Source organism: Carcharodon carcharias (assembly GCF_017639515.1).
Source record: "Carcharodon carcharias isolate sCarCar2 chromosome 27 unlocalized genomic scaffold, sCarCar2.pri SUPER_27_unloc_13, whole genome shotgun sequence".
Classification (NCBI taxonomy): domain Eukaryota; kingdom Metazoa; phylum Chordata; class Chondrichthyes; order Lamniformes; family Lamnidae; genus Carcharodon; species Carcharodon carcharias.
In genome coordinates this window covers 387,711-408,708 of record NW_024470628.1, presented here as the reverse complement: position 1 = coordinate 408,708, position 20,998 = coordinate 387,711, and the positions used below count along the sequence as shown (strand labels likewise).

Here is a 20,998-nt window from a genome sequence, read left to right as displayed (position 1 = left end):
CAGATGGACATAGAGAGAGAGAGAGAGAGGAGTACAGATGGACATCGAGAGAGAGAGAGTACAGATGGACGGACATAGAGAGAGAGAGAGAGAGAGGAGTACAGATGGACATAAAGAGAGCGAGAGGTGTACAGATGGACAGACAGACAGAGAGAGAGGAGTACAGATGGACATAGAGAGAGCAGTACAGATGGACATAGAGAGAGAGAGAGTGAGGAGTACAGATGGACACAGAGAGAGAGGAGTACAAATGGACATAGAGAGATAGAGAGAGAGGAGTACAGATGGACATAGAGAGAGAGAGAGAGAGGAGTTCAGATGGACATAGAGAGAGATAGGAGTGCAGATGGACATAGAGAGAGATAGGAGTACAGATGGACATAGAGAGAGAGAGAGGAGTACAGATGGACATTGAGAGAGAGAGATAGCTGTACAGATGGACATAGAGAGAGAGAGAGGAGTACAGATGGACATAGAGTGAGAGCGAGAGGAGTACAGATGGACATAGAGAGCGAGAGAGGAGTACAGATGGACATAGAGAGAGAGAGAGGAGTACAGATGGACATAGAGAGAGAGAGGAGTACAGATGGACATAGAGAGAGAGAGGAGTACAGATGGACATAGAGAGAGAGAGGAGTACAGATGTTCAGAGAGACAGCGAGAGAGGAGTACAGGTGGACATAGAGAGAGAGAGAGAGAGAGAGGAGTACAGATGGACATAGAGAGAGAGAGAGGAGTACAGATGGACATTGAGAGAGAGAGATAGCTGTACAGATGGACATAGAGAGAGAGAGAGGAGTACAGATGGACATAGAGATAGAGCGATAGGAGTACAGATGGACATAGAGAGCGAGAGAGGAGTACAGATGGACAGAGAGAGAGAGGAGTACAGATGGACATAGAGAGAGAGAGTAGTACAGATGGACAGAAAGAGAGGAGTACAGATGGACATAGAGAGAGAGAGGAGTACAGATGGACATAGAGAGAGAGAGGAGTACAGATGGACATAGAGAGAGAGAGAGAGGAGTACAGATGGACAGAGAGAAAGAGGAGTACAGATGGACATAGAGAGAGAGAGTAGTACAGATGGACAGAGAGAGAGGAGTACAGATGGACATAGAGAGAGGTAGAGGAGTATAGATGGACAGAGAGACAGAGAGAGCGGAGTACAGATGGATATAAAGAGAGAGAGAGAGGAGTACAGATGGACATACAGAGACAGAGAGAGGAGTACAGATGGACATACAGAGACAGAGAGAGGAGTACAGATGGACTTAGAGAGAGAGAGAGAGAGAGAGGAATATAGATGGACATAGAGAGAGAGAGGAGTACCGATGGACATAGAGAGAGAGAGAGAGGAATACAGATGGACTTAGAGAGAGAGAGAGAGTACAGATGGATGGACATAGAGAGAGAGAGAGAGAGTACAGATGGACATAAAGAGAGCGAGAGGTGTACAGATGGACAGAGAGACAGAGAGAGAGGAGTACAGATGGACATAGAGAGAGCAGTACAGATGGACATAGAGAGAGAGAGAGAGGAGTGCAGATGGACATAGAGAGAGGGAGGAGTACAGATGGATATTGAGAGAGAGAGATAGGTGTACAGAGGGACATAGAGAGAGAGAGAGGAGTACAGATGGACATAGATAGGGAGAGAGAGGAGTACAGATGGACATGGAGAGAGAGAGAGGAGTACAGATGGACATAGAGAGAGAGGAGTACAGATAGACATAGACAGAGAGCGAGGAGTACAGATGGACATAGTGAGAGAGAGAGAGGAGTACAATTGGACATAGAGAGAGAGAGAGAGGAGTACAGATGGACACACAGAGAGAGAGAGAGGAGTACAGATGGACATAGAGAGAGAGAGAGAGGAGTACAGATGGACATTGAGAGAGAGAGAGAGGAGTACAGATGGACATATATAGGGAGAGAGAGGAGTACAGATGGACATGGAGAGAGTGAGAGGAGTACAGATGGTCACAGAGAGAGAGAGGAGTACAGATGGACACTGAGAGGGAATGAGAGAGGAGTACAGATGGACAGAGAGAGAGAGAGAGAGGAGTACAGATGGACATAGAGAGAGAGAGAGAGAGTGTACAGATGGACATAGAGAGAGAGAGATAGGAGTACGTATGGACAAAGAGTGAGAGGAGTACAGAAGGAAACAGAGAGAGAGAGAGGAGTACAGATGGTCAGAGAGAGAGGAGTACAGATGAACACAGAGAGAGAGAGAGAGTGAGGAGTACAGATGGATACAGAGAGAGAGGAGTACAGATGGACATAGAGAGAGAGAGAGAGGAGTACAGATGGACATAGAGAGAGAGAGGAGTACAGATGGACATAGAGAGAGAGAGAGGAGTACAGATGGACATTGAGAGAGAGATAGCTGTACAGATGGACATAGAGAGAGAGAGAGGAGTACAGATGGACATAGAGAGAGAGCGAGAGGAGTACAGATGGACATAGAGAGCGAGAGAGGAGTACAGATGGACATAGAGAGAGAGAGGAGTACAGATGGACATAGAGAGAGAGAGGAGTACAGATGGACATCGAGAGAGAGAGAGGAGTACAGATGGACAGAGAGAGAGAGGAGTACAGATGGACATAGAGAGAGAGAGGAGTACAGATGGACATAGAGAGAGAGAGTAGTACAGATGGACAGAGAGAGGAGTACAGATGGACATAGAGAGAGAGAGGTAGAGGAGTATAGATGGACAGAGAGACAGAGAGAGCGGAGTACAGATGGATATAGAGAGAGAGAGAGAGGAGTACAGATGGACTTAGAGAGAGAGAGAGAGAGGAATATAGATGGACATAGAGAGATAGAGGAGTCCCGATGGACATAGAGAGAGAGAGAGAGAGAGAGAGAGGAATACAGATGGACATAGAGAGAGAGAGAGGAGTACAGATGGACATAGATAGCGAGAGACGCGTACAGATGGACAAAGAGAGAGAGAGAGATAGAGGAGTACAGATGGACATAGAGAGTGAGAGAGAGGAGTACAGATGGACATAGAGTGTGAGAGAGTAGTACAGATGGACAGAGAGAGAGAGAGGAGTATACATGGACATAGAGAGAGAGAGGTGTACAGATGGGCATCGAGAGATAGAGAGGAGTACAGATTGACACAGAGAGAGAGAGAGAAGTACAGATGGACATAGAGAGAGTGAGAGAGGTGTACAGATGGACATAGAGAGAGAGAGGAGTACAGATGGACAGAGAGAGAGCGGAGTACAGATGGACATAGAGAGAGAGAGGAGTACAGATGGACATAGAGAGAGAGAGGAGTACAGATGGACATAGAGAGAGAGGAGTACAGATGTTCAGAGAGACAGCGAGAGAGGAGTACAGATGGACATAAAGAGAGAGTACAGATGGACATAGAGAGAGAGAGAGAGTACAGATGGACGGACATAGAGAGAGAGAGAGAGGAGTACAGATGGACATAAAGGGAGCGAGAGGTGTACAGATGGACAGAGAGACAGAGAGAGAGCAGTACAGATAGACATAGAGAGAGAGGGAGGAGTACAGATGGATATTGAGAGAGAGAGATAGGTGTACAGATGGACATAGAGAGAGAGAGAGGAGTACAGATGGACATAGATAGGGAGAGAGAGGAGTACAGATGGACATGGAGAGAGAGAGAGTAGTACAGATGGACTTAGAGAGAGAGGAGTACAGATAGACATAGACAGAGAGCGAGGAGTACAGATGGACATAGTGAGAGAGAGAGAGGAGTACAATTGGACATAGAGAGAGAGAGAGTACAGATGGACACACAGAGAGAGAGAGAGGAGTACAGATGGACATTGAGAGAGAGAGATAGGTGTACAGATGGACATAGAGCGAGACAGAGGAGTACAGATGGACATATATAGGGGGAGAGAGGAGTACAGATGGACATGGAGAGAGTGAGAGGAGTACAGATGGACATAGAGAGAGAGAGAGGAGTACAGATAGACATGGAGAGAGAGAGCAAGGAGTACAGATGGACATAGAGAGAGAGAGAGGAGTACAGATGGACACTGAGAGGGAATGAGAGAGGAGTACAGATGGACACAGAGAGAGAGAGAGAGGAATACAGATGGACATAGAGAGAGAGAGAGAGAGTGTACAGATGGACATAGAGAGAGAGATAGGAGTACATATGGACATAGAGAGAGAGAGAGGAGTACAGATGGACATAGAGTGAGAGCGAGAGGAGTACAGATGGACATAGAGAGCGAGAGAGGAGTACAGATGGACATAGAGAGAGAGAGGAGTACAGATGGACATAGAGAGAGAGAGGAGTACAGATGGACATAGAGAGAGAGAGGAGTACAGATGTTCAGAGAGACAGCGAGAGAGGAGTACAGATGGACATAGAGAGAGAGAGAGAGAGAGGAGTACAGATGGACATAGAGAGAGAGAGGAGTACAGATGGACATTGAGAGAGAGAGATAGCTGTACAGATGGACATAGAGAGAGAGAGAGGAGTACAGATGGACATAGAGATAGAGCGATAGGAGTACAGATGGACATAGAGAGCGAGAGAGGAGTACAGATGGAGAGAGAGAGAGAGGAGTACAGATGGACATAGAGAGAGAGAGTAGTACAGATGGACAGAGAGAGAGGAGTACAGATGGACATAGAGAGAGAGAGGAGTACAGATGGACATAGAGAGAGAGAGGAGTACAGATGGACATAGAGAGAGAGAGAGGAGTACAGATGGACAGAGAGAGAGAGGAGTACAGATGGACATAGAGAGAGAGAGTAGTACAGATGGACAGAGAGAGAGGAGTACAGATGGACATAGAGAGAGGTAGAGGAGTATAGATGGACAGAGAGACAGAGAGAGCGGAGTACAGATGGATATAAAGAGAGAGAGAGAGGAGTACAGATGGACATACAGAGACAGAGAGAGGAGTACAGATGGACATACAGAGACAGAGAGAGGAGTACAGATGGACTTAGAGAGAGAGAGAGAGAGAGGAATATAGATGGACATAGAGAGAGAGAGGAGTACCGATGGACATAGAGAGAGAGAGAGAGAGGAATACAGATGGACTTAGAGAGAGAGAGAGAGTACAGATGGATGGACATAGAGAGAGAGAGAGAGAGTACAGATGGACATAAAGAGAACGAGAGGTGTACAGATGGACAGAGAGACAGAGAGAGAGGAGTACAGATGGACATAGAGAGAGCAGTACAGATGGACATAGAGAGAGAGAGAGAGGAGTGCAGATGGACATAGAGAGAGGGAGGAGTACAGATGGATATTGAGAGAGAGAGATAGGTGTACAGAGGGACATAGAGAGAGAGAGAGGAGTACAGATGGACATAGATAGGGAGAGAGAGGAGTACAGATGGACATGGAGAGAGAGAGAGGAGTACAGATGGACATAGAGAGAGAGGAGTACAGATAGACATAGACAGAGAGCGAGGAGTACAGATGGACATAGTGAGAGAGAGAGAGGAGTACAATTGGACATAGAGAGAGAGAGAGAGGAGTACAGATGGACACACAGAGAGAGAGAGAGGAGTACAGATGGACATAGAGAGAGAGAGAGAGGAGTACAGATGGACATTGAGAGAGAGAGAGAGGAGTACAGATGGACATATATAGGGAGAGAGAGGAGTACAGATGGACATGGAGAGAGTGAGAGGAGTACAGATGGTCACAGAGAGAGAGAGGAGTACAGATGGACACTGAGAGGGAATGAGAGAGGAGTACAGATGGACACAGAGAGAGAGAGAGAGGAGTACAGATGGACATAGAGAGAGAGAGAGAGAGTGTACAGATGGACATAGAGAGAGAGAGATAGGAGTACGTATGGACAAAGAGTGAGAGGAGTACAGAAGGAAACAGAGAGAGAGAGAGGAGTACAGATGGTCAGAGAGAAAGGAGTACAGATGAACACAGAGAGAGAGAGAGAGTGAGGAGTACAGATGGATACAGAGAGAGAGGAGTACAGATGGACATAGAGAGAGAGAGAGAGGAGTACAGATGGACATAGAGAGAGAGAGGAGTACAGATGGACATAGAGAGAGAGAGAGGAGTACAGATGGACATTGAGAGAGAGATAGCTGTACAGATGGACATAGAGAGAGAGAGAGGAGTACAGATGGACATAGAGAGAGAGCGAGAGGAGTACAGATGGACATAGAGAGCGAGAGAGGAGTACAGATGGACATAGAGAGAGAGAGGAGTACAGATGGACATAGAGAGAGAGAGGAGTACAGATGGACATCGAGAGAGAGAGAGGAGTACAGATGGACAGAGAGAGAGAGGAGTACAGATGGACATAGAGAGAGAGAGGAGTACAGATGGACATAGAGAGAGAGAGTAGTACAGATGGACAGAGAGAGAGGAGTACAGATGGACATAGAGAGAGAGAGGTAGAGGAGTATAGATGGACAGAGAGACAGAGAGAGCGGAGTACAGATGGATATAGAGAGAGAGAGAGAGGAGTACAGATGGACTTAGAGAGAGAGAGAGAGAGGAATATAGATGGACATAGAGAGATAGAGGAGTCCCGATGGACATAGAGAGAGAGAGAGAGAGAGAGAGAGAGGAATACAGATGGACATAGAGAGAGAGAGAGGAGTACAGATGGACATAGATAGCGAGAGACGCGTACAGATGGACAAAGAGAGAGAGAGAGATAGAGGAGTACAGATGGACATAGAGAGAGAGAGAGAGGAGTACAGATGGACATAGAGTGTGAGAGAGTAGTACAGATGGACAGAGAGAGAGAGAGGAGTATACATGGACATAGAGAGAGAGAGGTGTACAGATGGGCATCGAGAGATAGAGAGGAGTACAGATTGACACAGAGAGAGAGAGAGAAGTACAGATGGACATAGAGAGAGTGAGAGAGGTGTACAGATGGACATAGAGAGAGAGAGGAGTACAGATGGACAGAGAGAGAGCGGAGTACAGATGGACATAGAGAGAGAGAGGAGTACAGATGGACATAGAGAGAGAGAGGAGTACAGATGGACATAGAGAGAGAGGAGTACAGATGTTCAGAGAGACAGCGAGAGAGGAGTACAGATGGACATAGAGAGAGAGTACAGATGGACATAGAGAGAGAGAGAGAGTACAGATGGACGGACATAGAGAGAGAGAGAGAGGAGTACAGATGGACATAAAGAGAGCGAGAGGTGTACAGATGGACAGAGAGACAGAGAGAGAGCAGTACAGATAGACATAGAGAGAGAGGGAGGAGTACAGATGGATATTGAGAGAGAGAGATAGGTGTACAGATGGACATAGAGAGAGAGAGAGGAGTACAGATGGACATAGATAGGGAGAGAGAGGAGTACAGATGGACATGGAGAGAGAGAGAGTAGTACAGATGGACTTAGAGAGAGAGGAGTACAGATAGACATAGACAGAGAGCGAGGAGTACAGATGGACATAGTGAGAGAGAGAGAGGAGTACAATTGGACATAGAGAGAGAGAGAGTACAGATGGACAGAGAGAGAGAGAGGAGTACAGATGGACATTGAGAGAGAGAGATAGGTGTACAGATGGACATAGAGAGAGACAGAGGAGTACAGATGGACATATATAGGGGGAGAGAGGAGTACAGATGGACATGGAGAGAGTGAGAGGAGTACAGATGGACATAGAGAGAGAGAGAGGAGTACAGATAGACATGGAGAGAGAGAGCAAGGAGTACAGATGGACATAGAGAGAGAGAGAGGAGTACAGATGGACACTGAGAGGGAATGAGAGAGGAGTACAGATGGACACAGAGAGAGAGAGAGAGGAATACAGATGGACATAGAGAGAGAGAGAGAGAGAGTGTACAGATGGACATAGAGAGAGAGATAGGAGTACATATGGACAAAGAGTGAGAGGAGTACAGAAGGAAACAGAGAGAGAGAGAGGAGTACAGATGGGCAGAGAGAGAGGAGTACAGATGAACACAGAGAGAGAGAGAGAGTGAGGAGTACAGATGGATACAGAGAGAGAGGAGTACAGATGGACATAGAGAGAGAGAGAGAGAGAGGAGTACAGATGGACATAGAGAGAGATAGGAGTACAGATGGACATAGAGAGAGAGAGAGGAGTACAGATGGACATTGAGAGAGAGAGATAGGTGTACAGATGGACATAGAGAGAGACAGAGGAGTACAGATGGACATAGAGAGAGAGAGAGGAGTACAGATGGAGATAGAGAGAGAGAGAGAGAGAGGAGTACAGATGGACATAGAGAGAGGGAGACCAGTACAGATGGACATAGAGAGAGAGAGAGAGGAGTACAGATGGACATAGGGAGAGAGAGAGAGATGAGTACAGATGGACGTAGAGAGAGAGAGAGGAGTACAGATGGACAGCGAGAGAGAGTGAGGAGTACAGATGCACATAGAGAGAGACTGAGGAGTACAGATGGACATAGAGAGAGAGAGAGAGAGAGGAGTACAGATGGACATAGAGAGAGAGATGAGTACAGATGGACATAAAGAGAGAGAGACGAGTACAGATGGACATAGAGAGAGAGAGAGGAGTACAGATGGACATAGAGAGAGAGAGAGAGGAGAACAAATGGACATAGAGAGAGAGAGAGGAGTACAGATGGACAGCGAGAGAGTGAGGAGTACAGATGGACAGAGAGAGAGAGAGAGAGAGTACAGATGGACATAGAGAGAGAGAGGACTACAGATGGACATAGAGAGAGAGAGGAGTACAGATTGACATAGAGAGAGAGAGAGAGAGGAGTACAGATGGACATAGAGAGAGAGAGAGAAGAGTACAGATGGGCATAGAGAGAGAGAGAGAGGAGTACAGAGGGACATAGAGAGAGAGAGAGAGGAGTACAGATGGACATAGAGAGAGAGAGAGACGGTGCTTTATTATTGAGTGGGTTCTGGGCCACATCTCTCTCTCTGTCTCTTTGCTCAGCTCACTGATGTCTCCTTGTATCCTCTGCCTGTTTCCTTGGCATCCCAGTAGCTACTACTGCAAACCCAGCCCACCCCTCCCCCTCCACCCCTCACCCCCCACCCCCAACTCCCCGCATCCCACACACTGGATGGGATTCCTGCTCCCCCTGCCTCATGGTTCGCTCTCCCCCTTACAGCATCAAGTCTTCCTGGAATATCGGAGTCGTGAAGTACCTGGTGGAGAAACTCAAAAGCCAGTTAGCTCTCAGCACGCATCACTACACGGACAAGGAGCTGAAAGGTAAGTTGGTGGTTGGGGTTGTGGGGTGCTCTCGTGAGGAAGTCGGTGGTCGGTGGTGGGGAGGGTGCAGGCAACGGCAGCTGAGTCTGATTCGGAGGACTTGGTCGCCCTCAGAGACCTTGTGTCGCCTCCTTCAGTGCCGCTTGAGGGGCTGAATGGCCTCCTCATGTCCTTGTGTCATAGGCTGGAGCAGAGGGGCTGAATGGCCTCCTGCTGTTCCTCTTTAACAGGCTTGAGGAAGAGGGGCTGAATGGCCTCCTCCTGTTCCTGTGTAATAGGCTCGAGGAGGGGGCCTCTTCCTGTTCCTGTGTTGGAAGACTAGCAGAGGGGCCTGATTGGTTTTTACTTTGTTGCAGGGGCCTGTGTGGCCTACTTCCTGACCAAGAGGAGGGAATACCGGAACGCCATGAATCCCTACAAGAGTCTGAAGGAGCGCGAGGACAAAAAGCTCAGGAGTCGGAGATACAGGGTCAGTGATTCCGAGAGTCGGAGGTTACACAGAGGCTAGTGTCCAGTGGGAGTGAACGGGAAGGGGTTTGGGTCCATGGGGATTGTGTATGGTGGGAGTGAAGGGGAAGGGGTTTGGGTCCATTGGGATTGTATACGGTGGGAGTGAAGGGGAAGGGGTTTGGGTCCATTTGGCTTGTGTCCAGTGGGAGTGAACGGGAAGGTGTTTGGGTCCATGGGGAATGTGTACAGTGGGAGTGAACGGGAAGGGGTGTGGGTCGATTGGAATTGTGTACGGTGGGAGTGAAGGGAAAGGTGTTTGGGATTGGGATTGTGTATGGTGGGAGTGAAGGGGAAGGGGTTTGGGTCCATTGGGATTGTGTACAGTGGGAGTGAAGGGGAAGGGTTTTGGGATTGGGATTGTGTACGGTGGGAGTGAACGGGAAGGGGTTTGGGATTGGGATTGTGTACGGTGGGAGTGAATGGGAAGGGGTTTGGGTGCATTGGGATTGTGTACGGTGGGAGTGAAGGGGAAGGGGTTTGGGTGCATTGGGATTGTGTACGGTGGGAGTGAAGGGGAAGGGGTTTGTGTCCATTGGGATTGTGTACGGTGGGAGTGAAGGGGAAGGGGTTTGGGTCCATTGGGATTGTGTACGGTGGGAGTGAAGGGGAAGGGGTTTGGGTGCATTGGGATTGTGTACGGTGGGAGTGAAGGGGAAGGGGTTTGGGTCCATTAGGATTGTGTACGGTGGGAGTGAACGGGAAGGGGTTTGGGTCCATTGGGATTGTGTATGCTGAGAATGAAGCGGAAGGTGTTTGTGTCCATTGTGTACGGTGGGAGTGAAGGGGAAGGGGTTTGGGTCCATTGGGATTGTGTACGGTAGGAGTAAATGGGAAGGGGTTTGGGTCCATTGGGATTGTGTACAGTGGGAGTGAACGGGAAGGGGTTTGGATCCATTGGGTTTGTGTACAGTGGGAGTGAAGGGGAAGGGGTTTGGGTCCATTAGGATGGTGGACAGTGGGAGTGAACTGGAAGGGGTTTGGGTCCATTGGGATTGTGTATGGTGGGAGTGAAGGGGAAGGGGTTTGTGTCCATTGGAATTGTGTACGGTGGGAGTGAAGGGGAAGGGGTTTGGGTCCATTGGGATTGTGTACGGTGGGAGTGAACGGGAAGGGGTTTGGGTACATTGGGATTGTGTACGGTGGGAGTGAACGGGAAGGTGTTTGGGTCGATTGGAATTGTGTATGGTTGGAGTGATGGGGAAGGTGTTTGGGATTGGGATTGTGTACGGTGGGAGTGAACGGGAAGGGGTTTGGGTCCATTGGGATTGTGGACAGTGGGAGTGAAGGGCAAGGGTTTTGGGATTGGGATTGCGTACGTTGGGAGTGAACGGGAAGGGGTTTGGGTTTGGGATTATGTACGGTGGGAGTGAACGGGAAGGGGTTTGAGTCCATTGGGATTGTGTACAGTGGGAGTGAAGAGGAAGGGGTTTGGGTCCCTTGGGATTGTGTACGGTGGGAGTGAAGGGGAAGGGGTTTGGGTCCATTGGGATTGTGTACCGTGGGAGTGATGGGGAAGGGGTTTGGGTCCATTGGGATTATGTACGGTGGGAGTGAAGAGGAAGGGATTTGGGTCCATTGTGATTGTGTACGGTGGGAGTGAACGGGAAGGGGTTTGGGTCCATTGGGATTGTGTACAGAGGGAGTGAACGGGAAGGTGTTTGGGTCCATTGCGATTGTGTACGGTGGGAGTGAACGGGATGAAGTTTGGGTCCATTGGGATTGTGTACAATGGGAGTGAAGGGGAAGGGGTTTGGGTCCATTGGGATTGTGTACAGTGGGAGTGAATGGGAAGTGGTTTGGGTCCGTGGAGATTGTGTACAGTGGGAGTAAACGGGAAGGGGTTTGGGTGCATTGGGATTGTTTACGGTGGGAGTGCAGGGGAAGGGGTTTGGGTCCATTGGGATTGTGTACGGTGGGAGTGAAGGGGAAGGGGGTTGGGTCCATTGGGATTGTGTACGGTGGGAGTGAACGGGAAGGGGTTTGGGTCCATTGCGATTGTGTACGATGGGAGTGAACGGGAAGGGGTTTGGGTCCATTGGGATTGTGTACAGTGGGAGTGAAGGGGAAGGGGTTTGGGATTGGGATTGTATACAGTGGGAGTGAAGGGGAAGGGGAAGGGGTCCATTGTGATTGTGTACGGCGGGAGTGAAGGGGAAGGGGTTTGGGTCCATTGGGATTGTGTACAGTGGGAGTGATGGGGAAGGGGTTTGGGATTGGGATTGTGTACAGTGGGAGTGAAGGGGAAGGGGTTTGGGTCCATTGGGATTGTGTACAGTGGGAGTGAACGGGAAGGGGTTTGGGTCCATTGCGATTGTGTACGGTGGGAGTGAAAGGGAAGGGGTTTGGGTCCATTGGGATTGTGTACAGTGGGAGTGAAGGGGAAGGGGTTTGGGTCCATTGGGATTGTGTACAGTGGGAGTGAAGGGGAAGGGGTTCGTGTCCATTGGGATTTTGTACGGTGGGAGTGAAGGGGAAGGGGTTTGGGTCCATTGGGATTGTGTACGGTGGGAGTGAACGGGAAGGGGTTTGGGTCCATTGGGATTGTGTACGGTGGGAGTGAAGGGGAAGGGGTTTGGGTCCATTGGGATTGTGTACCGTGGGAGTGATGGGGAAGGGGTTTGGGTCCATTGGGATTGCGTACGGTGGGAGTGAACACGAAGGGGTTTGGGTCCATTGTGATTGTGTACGGTAGGAGTGAACGGGAAGGGATTTGGGTCCATTGGGATTGTGTACAGAGGGAGTGAACAGGAAGGTGTTTGGGGCCATTGCGATTGTTTACGGTGGGAGTGAACGGGATGAAGTTTGGGTCCATTGGGATTGTGTACAGTGGGAGTGAAGGGGAAGGGGTTTGGGTCCATTGGGATTGTGTACAGTGGGAGTGAATGGGAAGTGGTTTTTGTCAGTGGAGATTGTGTACAGTGGGAGTGAACGGGAAGGGGTTTTGGATTGGGATTGTGTACGGTGGGAGTGAACGGGAAGGGGTTTGGGTCCATTGGGATTGTGTACAGAGGGAGTGAACGGGAAGGTGTTTGGGTCCATTGCGATTGTGTACGGTGGGAGTGAACGGGATGAGGTTTGGGTCCATTGGGATTGTGTACAGTGGGAGTGAAGGGGAAGGGGTTTGGGTGCATTGGGATTGTGTACAGTGGGAGTTAAGGGGAAGGGGTTTGGGTCCATTTGGATTGTGTACGGTGGGAGTAAACGGGAAGGGGTTTGGGTCCATTGGGATTGTGTACAGTGGGAGTGAACTGGAAGGGGTTTGGGTCCATTGGGATTGTGTATGCTGAGAATGAAGCGGAAGGTGTTTGTGTCCATTGTGTACGGTGGGAGTGAAGGGGAAGGGGTTTGGGTCCATTGGGATTGTGTACGGTAGGAGTAAATGGGAAGGGGTTTGGGTCCATTGGGATTGTGTACAGTGGGAGTGAACGGGAAAGGGTTTGGATCTATTGGGTTTGTGTACAGTGGGAGTGAACGGGAAGGGGTTTGGGTCCATTGGGATTGTGTACGGTGGGAGTGAAGGGGAAGGGGTTTGTGTCCATTGGAATTGTGTACGGTGGGAGTGAAGGGGAAGGGGTTTGGGTCCATTGGGATTGTGTACGGTGGGAGTCAACGGGAAGGGGTTTGGGTCCATTGGGATTGTGTACGGTGGGAGTGAACGGGAAGGTGTTTGGGTCGATTGGAATTGTGTATGGTTGGAGTGATGGGGAAGGTGTTTGGGATTGGGATTGTGTACGGTGGGAGTGAACGGGAAGGGGTTTGGGTCCATTGGGATTGTGTACAGTGGGAGTGAAGGTCAAGGGTTTTGGGATTGGGATTGCGTACGGTGGGAGTGAACGGGAAGTGGTTTGGGTTTGGGATTATGTACGGTGGGAGTGAACGGGAAGGGGTTTGAGTCCATTGGGATTGTGTAAAGTGGGAGTGAAGAGGAAGGGGTTTGGGTCCCTTGGGATTGTGTACGGTGGGAGTGAAGGGGAAGGGGTTTGGGTCCATTGGGATTGTGTACCGTGGGAGTGATGGGGAAGGGGTTTGGGTCCATTGGGATTGTGTACGGTGGGAGTGAAGGGGAAGGGATTTGGGTCCATTGTGATTGTGTACGGTGGGAGTGAACGGGAAGGGGTTTGGGTCCATTGGGATTGTGTACAGAGGGAGTGAACGGGAAGGTGTTTGGGTCCATTGCGATTGTGTACCGTGGGAGTGAACGGGATGAAGTTTGGGTCCATTGGGATTGTGTACAATGGGAGTGAAGGGGAAGGGGTTTGGGTCCATTGGGATTGTGTACAGTGGGAGTGAATGGGAAGTGGTTTGGGTCCGTGGAGATTGTGTACAGTGGGAGTAAACGGGAAGGGGTTTGGGTGCATTGGGATTGTTTACGGTGGGAGTGAAGGGGAAGGGGTTTGGGTCCATTGGGATTGTGTACGGTGGGAGTGAAGGGGAAGGGGGTTGGGTCCATTGGGATTGTGTACGGTGGGAGTGAACGGGAAGGGGTTTGGGTCCATTGCGATTGTGTACGGTGGGAGTGAACGGGAAGGGGTTTGGGTCCATTGGGATTGTGTACAGTGGGAGTGAAGGGGAAGGGGTTTGGGATTGGGATTGTATACAGTGGGAGTGAAGGGGAAGGGGAAGGGGTCCATTGCGTTTGTGTACGGCGGGAGTGAAGGGGAAGGGGTTTGGGTCCATTGGGATTGTGTACAGTGGGAGTGATGGGGAAGGGGTTTGGGATTGGGATTGTGTACAATGGGAGTGAAGGGGAAGGGGTTTGGGTCCATTGGGATTGTGTACAGTGGGAGTGAATGGGAAGGGGTTTGGGTCCATTGCGATTGTGTACGGTGGGAGTGAAAGGGAAGGGGTTTGGGTCCATTGGGATTGTGTACAGTGGGATTGAAGGGGAAGGGGTTTGGGTCCATTGGGATTGTGTACAGTGGGAGTGAAGGGGAAGGGGTTTGTATCCATTGGGATTTTGTACGGTGGGAGTGAAGGGGAAGGGGTTTAGGTCCATTGGGATTGTGTACGGTGGGAGTGAACGGGAAGGGGTTTGGGTCCATTGGGATTGTGTACGGTGGGAGTGAAGGGGAAGGGGTTTGGGTCCATTGGGATTGTGTACCATGGGAGTGATGGGGAAGGGGTTTGGGTCCATTGGGATTGTGTACGGTGGGAGTGAACACGAAGGGGTTTGGGTCCATTGTGATTGTGTACGGTGGGAGTGAACGGGAAGCGGTTTGGGTCCATTGGGATTGTGTACGGTGGGAGTGAACGGGAAGCGGTTTGGGTCCATTGGGATTGTGTACGGAGGGAGTGAACGGGAAGGTGTTTGGGGCCATTGCGATTGTGTACGGTGGGAGTGAACGGGATGAAGTTTGGGTCCATTGGGATTGTGTACAGTGGGAGTGAAGGGGAAGGGGTTTGGGTCCATTGGGATTGTGTATAGTGGGAGTGAATGGGAAGTGGTTTTTGTCCGTGGAGATTGTGTACAGTGGGAGTAAACGGGAAGGGGTTTGGGTGCATTGGGATTGTTTACGGTGGGAGTGAAGGGGAAGGGGTTTGGGTCCATTGGGATTGTGTACGGTGGGAGTGAAGGGGAAGCAGTTTGGGTCCATTGGGATTGTGCACAGTGGGAGTGAAGGGGAAGGGTTTTGGGATTGGGATTGTGTACGGTGGGAGTGAACGCGAAGGGGTTTGGGTTTGGGATTGTGTACGGTGGGAGTGAAGGGGAAGGGGTTTGGATCCATTGGGATTGTGTACAGTGGGAGTGAAGAGGAAGGGGTCTGGGTCCCTTGGGATTGTGTACGGTGGGAGTGAAGGGGATGGGGTTTGGGTCCATTGGGATTGTGTACCATGGGAGTGATGGGGAAGGGGTTTGGGTCCATTGGGATTGTGTACGGCCGGAATGAACACGAAGGGATTTGGGTCCATTGCGATTGTGTACGGTGGGAGTGAACGGGAAGGGGTTTGGGTCCATTGGGATTGTGTACAGAGGGAGTGAAGGGGAAAGGGTTTGTGTCCATTGGGATTGTGTACAGTGGGAGTGAAGGGGAAGGGGTTTGGGTCCATTGGGATTGTGTACAGTGGGAGTGAAGGGGAAGGGGTTTGGGATTGGGATTGTGTACAGTGGGAGTGAAGGGGAAGGGGTTTGGGTCCATTGGGATTGTGTACAGTTGGAGTGAACGGGAAGGGGTTTGGGTCCATTGCGATTGTGTACGGTGGGAGTGAAAGGGAAGGGGTTTGGGTCCATTGGGATTGTGTACAGTGGGAGTGAAGGGGAAGGGGTTTGAGTCCATTGGGATTGTGTACAGTGGGAGTGAAGGGGAAGGGGTTTGTGTCCATTGGGATTTTGTACGGTGGGAGTGAAGGGGAAGGGGTTTGGGTCCATTGGGATTGTGTACGGTGGGAGTGAACGGGAAGGGGTTTGGGTCCATTGGGATTGTGTACGGTGGGAGTGAACGGGAAGGTGTTTGGGTCGATTGGAATTGTGTACGGTTGGGGTGATGGGGAAGGTGTTTGGGACTGGGATTGTGTACGGTGTGAGTGAAGGGGAGGGGGTTTGTGTCCATTGGGATTGTGTACAGTAGGAGTGAAGGGGAAGGGTTTTGGGTTTTGGATTGTGTACGGTGGGCGTGAACAGGATCGGGTTTGGGTCCATTGTGATTGTGTACGGTGGGAGTGAACACGAAGGGATTTGGGTCCATTGCGATTGTGTACGGTGGGAGTGAACGGGAAGGGGTTTGGGTCCAGTGGGATTGTTTACAGAGGGAGTGAACGGGAAGGTGTTTGGGTCCATTGCGATTGTGTACGGTGGGAGTGAACGGGATGAGTTTTGGGTCCATTAGGATTGTGTACAGTGGGAGTGATTGGGAAGGGGTTTGGGTCCATTGGGATTGTGTACAGTGGGAGTGAATGGGAAGGGGTTTGGGTCCATGGAGATTGTGTACAGTGGGTGTAAACGGGAAGGGATTTGGGATTGGGATTGTGTACGGTGGGAGTGAACGGGAAGGGGTTTGGGTGCATTGGGATTGTTTACGGTGGGAGTGAAGGGGAAGGGGTTTGGGTCCATTGGGATTGTGTACGGTGGGAGTGAAGGGGAAGGGGGTTGGGTCCATTGGGATTGTGTACGGTGGGAGTGAACGGGAAGGGGATTGGGTCAATTGCGATTGTGTACGGTGGGAGTGAACAGGAAGGGGTTTGGGTCCATTGGGATCGTGTACAGTGGGATTGAAGGGGAAGGGGTTTGGGATTGGGATTGTGTACAGTGGGAGTGAAGGGGATGGGGAAGGGGTCCATTGCGATTGTGTACGGTGGGAGTGAACAGGAAGGGGTTTGGGTCCATTGGGATTGTGTACAGTGGGAGTGAAGGGGAAGGGGTTTGGGTCCATTGGGATTGTGTACAGTGGGAGTGAAGGGGAAGGGGTTTGTGTCCATTGGGATTTTGTACGGTGGGAGTGAAGGGGAAGGGGTTTGGGTCCATTGGGATTGTGTACGGTGGGAGTGAACGGGAAGGGGTTTGGGTCCATTGGGATTGTGTACGGTGGGAGTGAACGGGAAGGTGTTTGGGTCGATTGGAATTGTGTACGGTTGGGGTGATGGGGTAGGTGTTTGGGACTGGGATTGTGTACGGTGTGAGTGAAGGGGAGGGGGTTTGTGTCCATTGGGATTGTGTACAGTAGGAGTGAAGGGGAAGGGTTTTGGGTTTTGGATTGTGTACGGTGGGCGTGAACGGGATCGGGTTTGGGTCCATTGTGATTGTGTACGGTGGGAGTGAACACGAAGGGATTTGGGTCCATTGCGATTGTGTACGGTGGGAGTGAACGGGAAGGGGTTTGGGTCCAGTGGGATTGTTTACAGAGGGAGTGAACGGGAAGGTGTTTGGGTCCATTGCGATTGTGTACGGTGGGAGTGAACGGGATGAGTTTTGGGTCCATTAGGATTGTGTACAGTGGGAGTGATTGGGAAGGGGTTTGGGTCCATTGGGATTGTGTACAGTGGGAGTGAATGGGAAGGGGTTTGGGTCCATGGAGATTGTGTACAGTGGGTGTAAACGGGAAGGGATTTGGGATTGGGATTGTGTACGGTGGGAGTGAACGGGAAGGGGTTTGGGTGCATTGGGATTGTTTACGGTGGGAGTGAAGGGGAAGGGGTTTGGGTCCATTGGGATTGTGTACGGTGGGTGTGAAGGGGAAGGGGGTTGGGTCCATTGGGATTGTGTACGGTGGGAGTGAACGGGAAGGGGATTGGGTCAATTGCGATTGTGTACGGTGGGAGTGAACAGGAAGGGGTTTGGGTCCATTGGGATTGTGTACAGTGGGATTGAAGGGGAAGGGGTTTGGGATTGGGATTGTGTACAGTGGGAGTGAAGGGGATGGGGAAGGGGTCCATTGCGATTGTGTACGGTGGGAGTGAACAGGAAGGGGTTTGGGTCCATTGGGATTGTGTACAGTGGGAGTGAAGGGGAAGGGGTTTGGGTCCATTGGGATTGTGTACAGTGGGAGTGAAGGGGAAGGGGTTTGTGTCCATTGGGATTTTGTACGGTGGGAGTGAAGGGGAAGGGGTTTGGGTCCATTGGGATTGTGTACGGTGGGAGTGAACGGGAAGGGGTTTGGGTCCATTGGGATTGTGTACGGTGGGAGTGAACGGGAAGGTGTTTGGGTCGATTGGAATTGTGTACGGTTGGGGTGATGGGGAAGGTGTTTGGGACTGGGATTGTGTACGGTGTGAGTGAAGGGGAGGGGGTTTGTGTCCATTGGGATTGTGTACAGTAGGAGTGAAGGGGAAGGGTTTTGGGTTTTGGATTGTGTACGGTGGGCGTGAACGGGATCGGGTTTGGGTCCATTGTGATTGTGTACGGTGGGAGTGAACACGAAGGGATTTGGGTCCATTGCGATTGTGTACGGTGGGAGTGAACGGGAAGGGGTTTGGGTCCAGTGGGATTGTTTACAGAGGGAGTGAACGGGAAGGTGTTTGGGTCCATTGCGATTGTGTACGGTGGGAGTGAACGGGATGAGTTTTGGGTCCATTAGGATTGTGTACAGTGGGAGTGATTGGGAAGGGGTTTGGGTCCATTGGGATTGTGTACAGTGGGAGTGAATGGGAAGGGGTTTGGGTCCATGGAGATTGTGTACAGTGGGTGTAAACGGGAAGGGATTTGGGATTGGGATTGTGTACGGTGGGAGTGAACGGGAAGGGGTTTGGGTGCATTGGGATTGTTTACGGTGGGAGTGAAGGGGAAGGGGTTTGGGTCCATTGGGATTGTGTACGGTGGGAGTGAAGGGGAAGGGGGTTGGGTCCATTGGGATTGTGTACGGTGGGAGTGAACGGGAAGGGGATTGGGTCAATTGCGATTGTGTACGGTGGGAGTGAACAGGAAGGGGTTTGGGTCCATTGGGATTGTGTACAGTGGGATTGAAGGGGAAGGGGTTTGGGATTGGGATTGTGTACAGTGGGAGTGAAGGGGATGGGGAAGGGGTCCATTGCGATTGTGTACGGTGGGAGTGAACAGGAAGGGGTTTGGGTCCATTGGGATTGTGTACAGTGGGAGTGAAGGGGAAGGGGTTTGGGTCCATTGGGATTGTGTACAGTGGGAGTGAAGGGGAAGGGGTTTGTGTCCATTGGGATTTTGTACGTTGGGAGTGAAGGGGAAGGGGTTTGGGTCCATTGGGATTGTGTACGGTGGGAGTGAACGGGAAGGGGTTTGGGTCCATTGGGATTGTGTACGGTGGGAGTGAACGGGAAGGTGTTTGGGTCGATTGGAATTGTGTACGGTTGGAGTGATGGGGAAGGTGTTTGGGATTGGGATTGTGTACGGTGGGAGTGAAGGGGAAGCGGTTTGGGTCCATTGGGATGTGTACAGTGGGAGTGAAGGGGAAGGGTTTTGGGATTGGGATTGTGTATGGTGGGAGTGAACGGGAAGGGGTTTGGGTTTTGTATTGTGTACGGTGGGAGTGAACGGGAAGTGGTTTGGGTCCATTGGGATTGTGTACAGTGGGAGTGAAGAGGAAGGGGTTTGCGTCCCTTTTGATTGTGTACGGTGGGAGTGAAGGGGAAGGGGTTTGGGTCCATTGTGATTGTGTACCGTGGGAGTGATGGGGAAGGGGTTTGGGTCCATTGGGATTGTGTACGGTGGGAGTCAAGGGGAAGGGATTTGGGTCCATTGTGATTGTGTACGGTGGGAGTGAACGGGAAGGGGTTTGGGTCCATTGGGATTGTGTACAGAGGGAGTGAACGGGAAGGTGTTTGGGTCCATTGTGATTGTGTACGGTGGGAGTGAACGGGATGAGGTTTGGGTCCATTAGGATTGTGTACAGTGGGAGTGAAGGGGGAAGGGGTTTGGGTGCATTGGGATTGTGTACAGTGGGGGTTAAGGGGAAGGGGTTTGGGTCCTTTGGGATTGTGTACGGTGGGAGTAAACGGGAAGGGGGTTGGGTCCATTGGGATTGTGTACGGTGGGAGTGAACGGGAAGGGGTTTGGGTCCATTGCGATTGTGTACGGTGGGAGTGAACGGGAAGGGGTTTGGGTCCATTTGGATTGTGTACAGTGGGAGTGAAGGGGACGGGGTTTGGGATTGGGATTGTGTACAGTGGGAGTGAAGGGTAAGGGGAAGGGTAACATTGCGATTGTGTACAGTGGGAGTGAAGGGGAAGGGGTTTGGGTCCATTGGGATTGTGTATGGTGGGAATGAAGCGGAAGGTGTTTGTGTCCATTGAGTACGGTGGGATTGAAGGGGAAGGGGTTTGGGTCCATTGGGATTGTGTACGGTGGGAGTGAACGGGAAGGGGTTTGGGATTGGGATTGTGTACGGTGGGAGTGAAGGGGAAGGGGTTTGGATCCATTAGGATTGTGTACGGTGGGAGTGTACGGGAAGGGTTTTGGGTCCATTGCGATTGTGTACAGTGGGAGTGAACGGGAAGGGGTTTGGGTCCATTACGATTGTTTACGGTGGGAGTGAAAGGGAAGGAGTTTGGGTCCCTTGGGATTGTGTACAGCGGGAGTGAAGGGGAAGGGGTTTGTGTCCATTGGGATTGTGTACGGTGGGAGTGAAGGGGAATAGGTTTGGGTCCATTGGGATTGTGTACGGTGGGAGTGAACGGGAAGTGGTTTGGGTCCATTGGGATTGTGTACGGTGGGAATGTACGGGAAGGGGTTTGGGTCCATTGGAATTGTGTACGGTGGGAGTGAACACGAAGGGGTTTGGGTCCATTGGGATTGTGTACAGTGGGAGTGAATGGGAAGGGGTTTGGGTCCATGGAGATTGTGTGCAGTGGGAGTTAACGGGAAGGGATTTGGGATTGGGATTGTGTACGGTGGGAGTGAACGGGAAG

At 50.9% G+C, this 20,998-nt stretch overlaps 1 protein-coding gene across 1 annotated transcript in view; it reads left to right on the top strand.

The window, feature by feature from the left end:
* Positions 1-9,054: 9,054 nt before the first annotated feature.
* The window catches only part of LOC121273815 (uncharacterized protein C14orf93 homolog), a 67,562-nt gene continuing 55,618 nt past the window's right edge, over positions 9,055-20,998 (top strand). Inside the window, exons 1-2 of the mRNA XM_041180965.1 lie at positions 9,055-9,181; positions 9,538-9,650. Coding sequence (XP_041036899.1) covers positions 9,055-9,181; positions 9,538-9,650 — 240 coding nt within the window. The remainder of the gene's footprint in view (positions 9,182-9,537; positions 9,651-20,998) is intronic.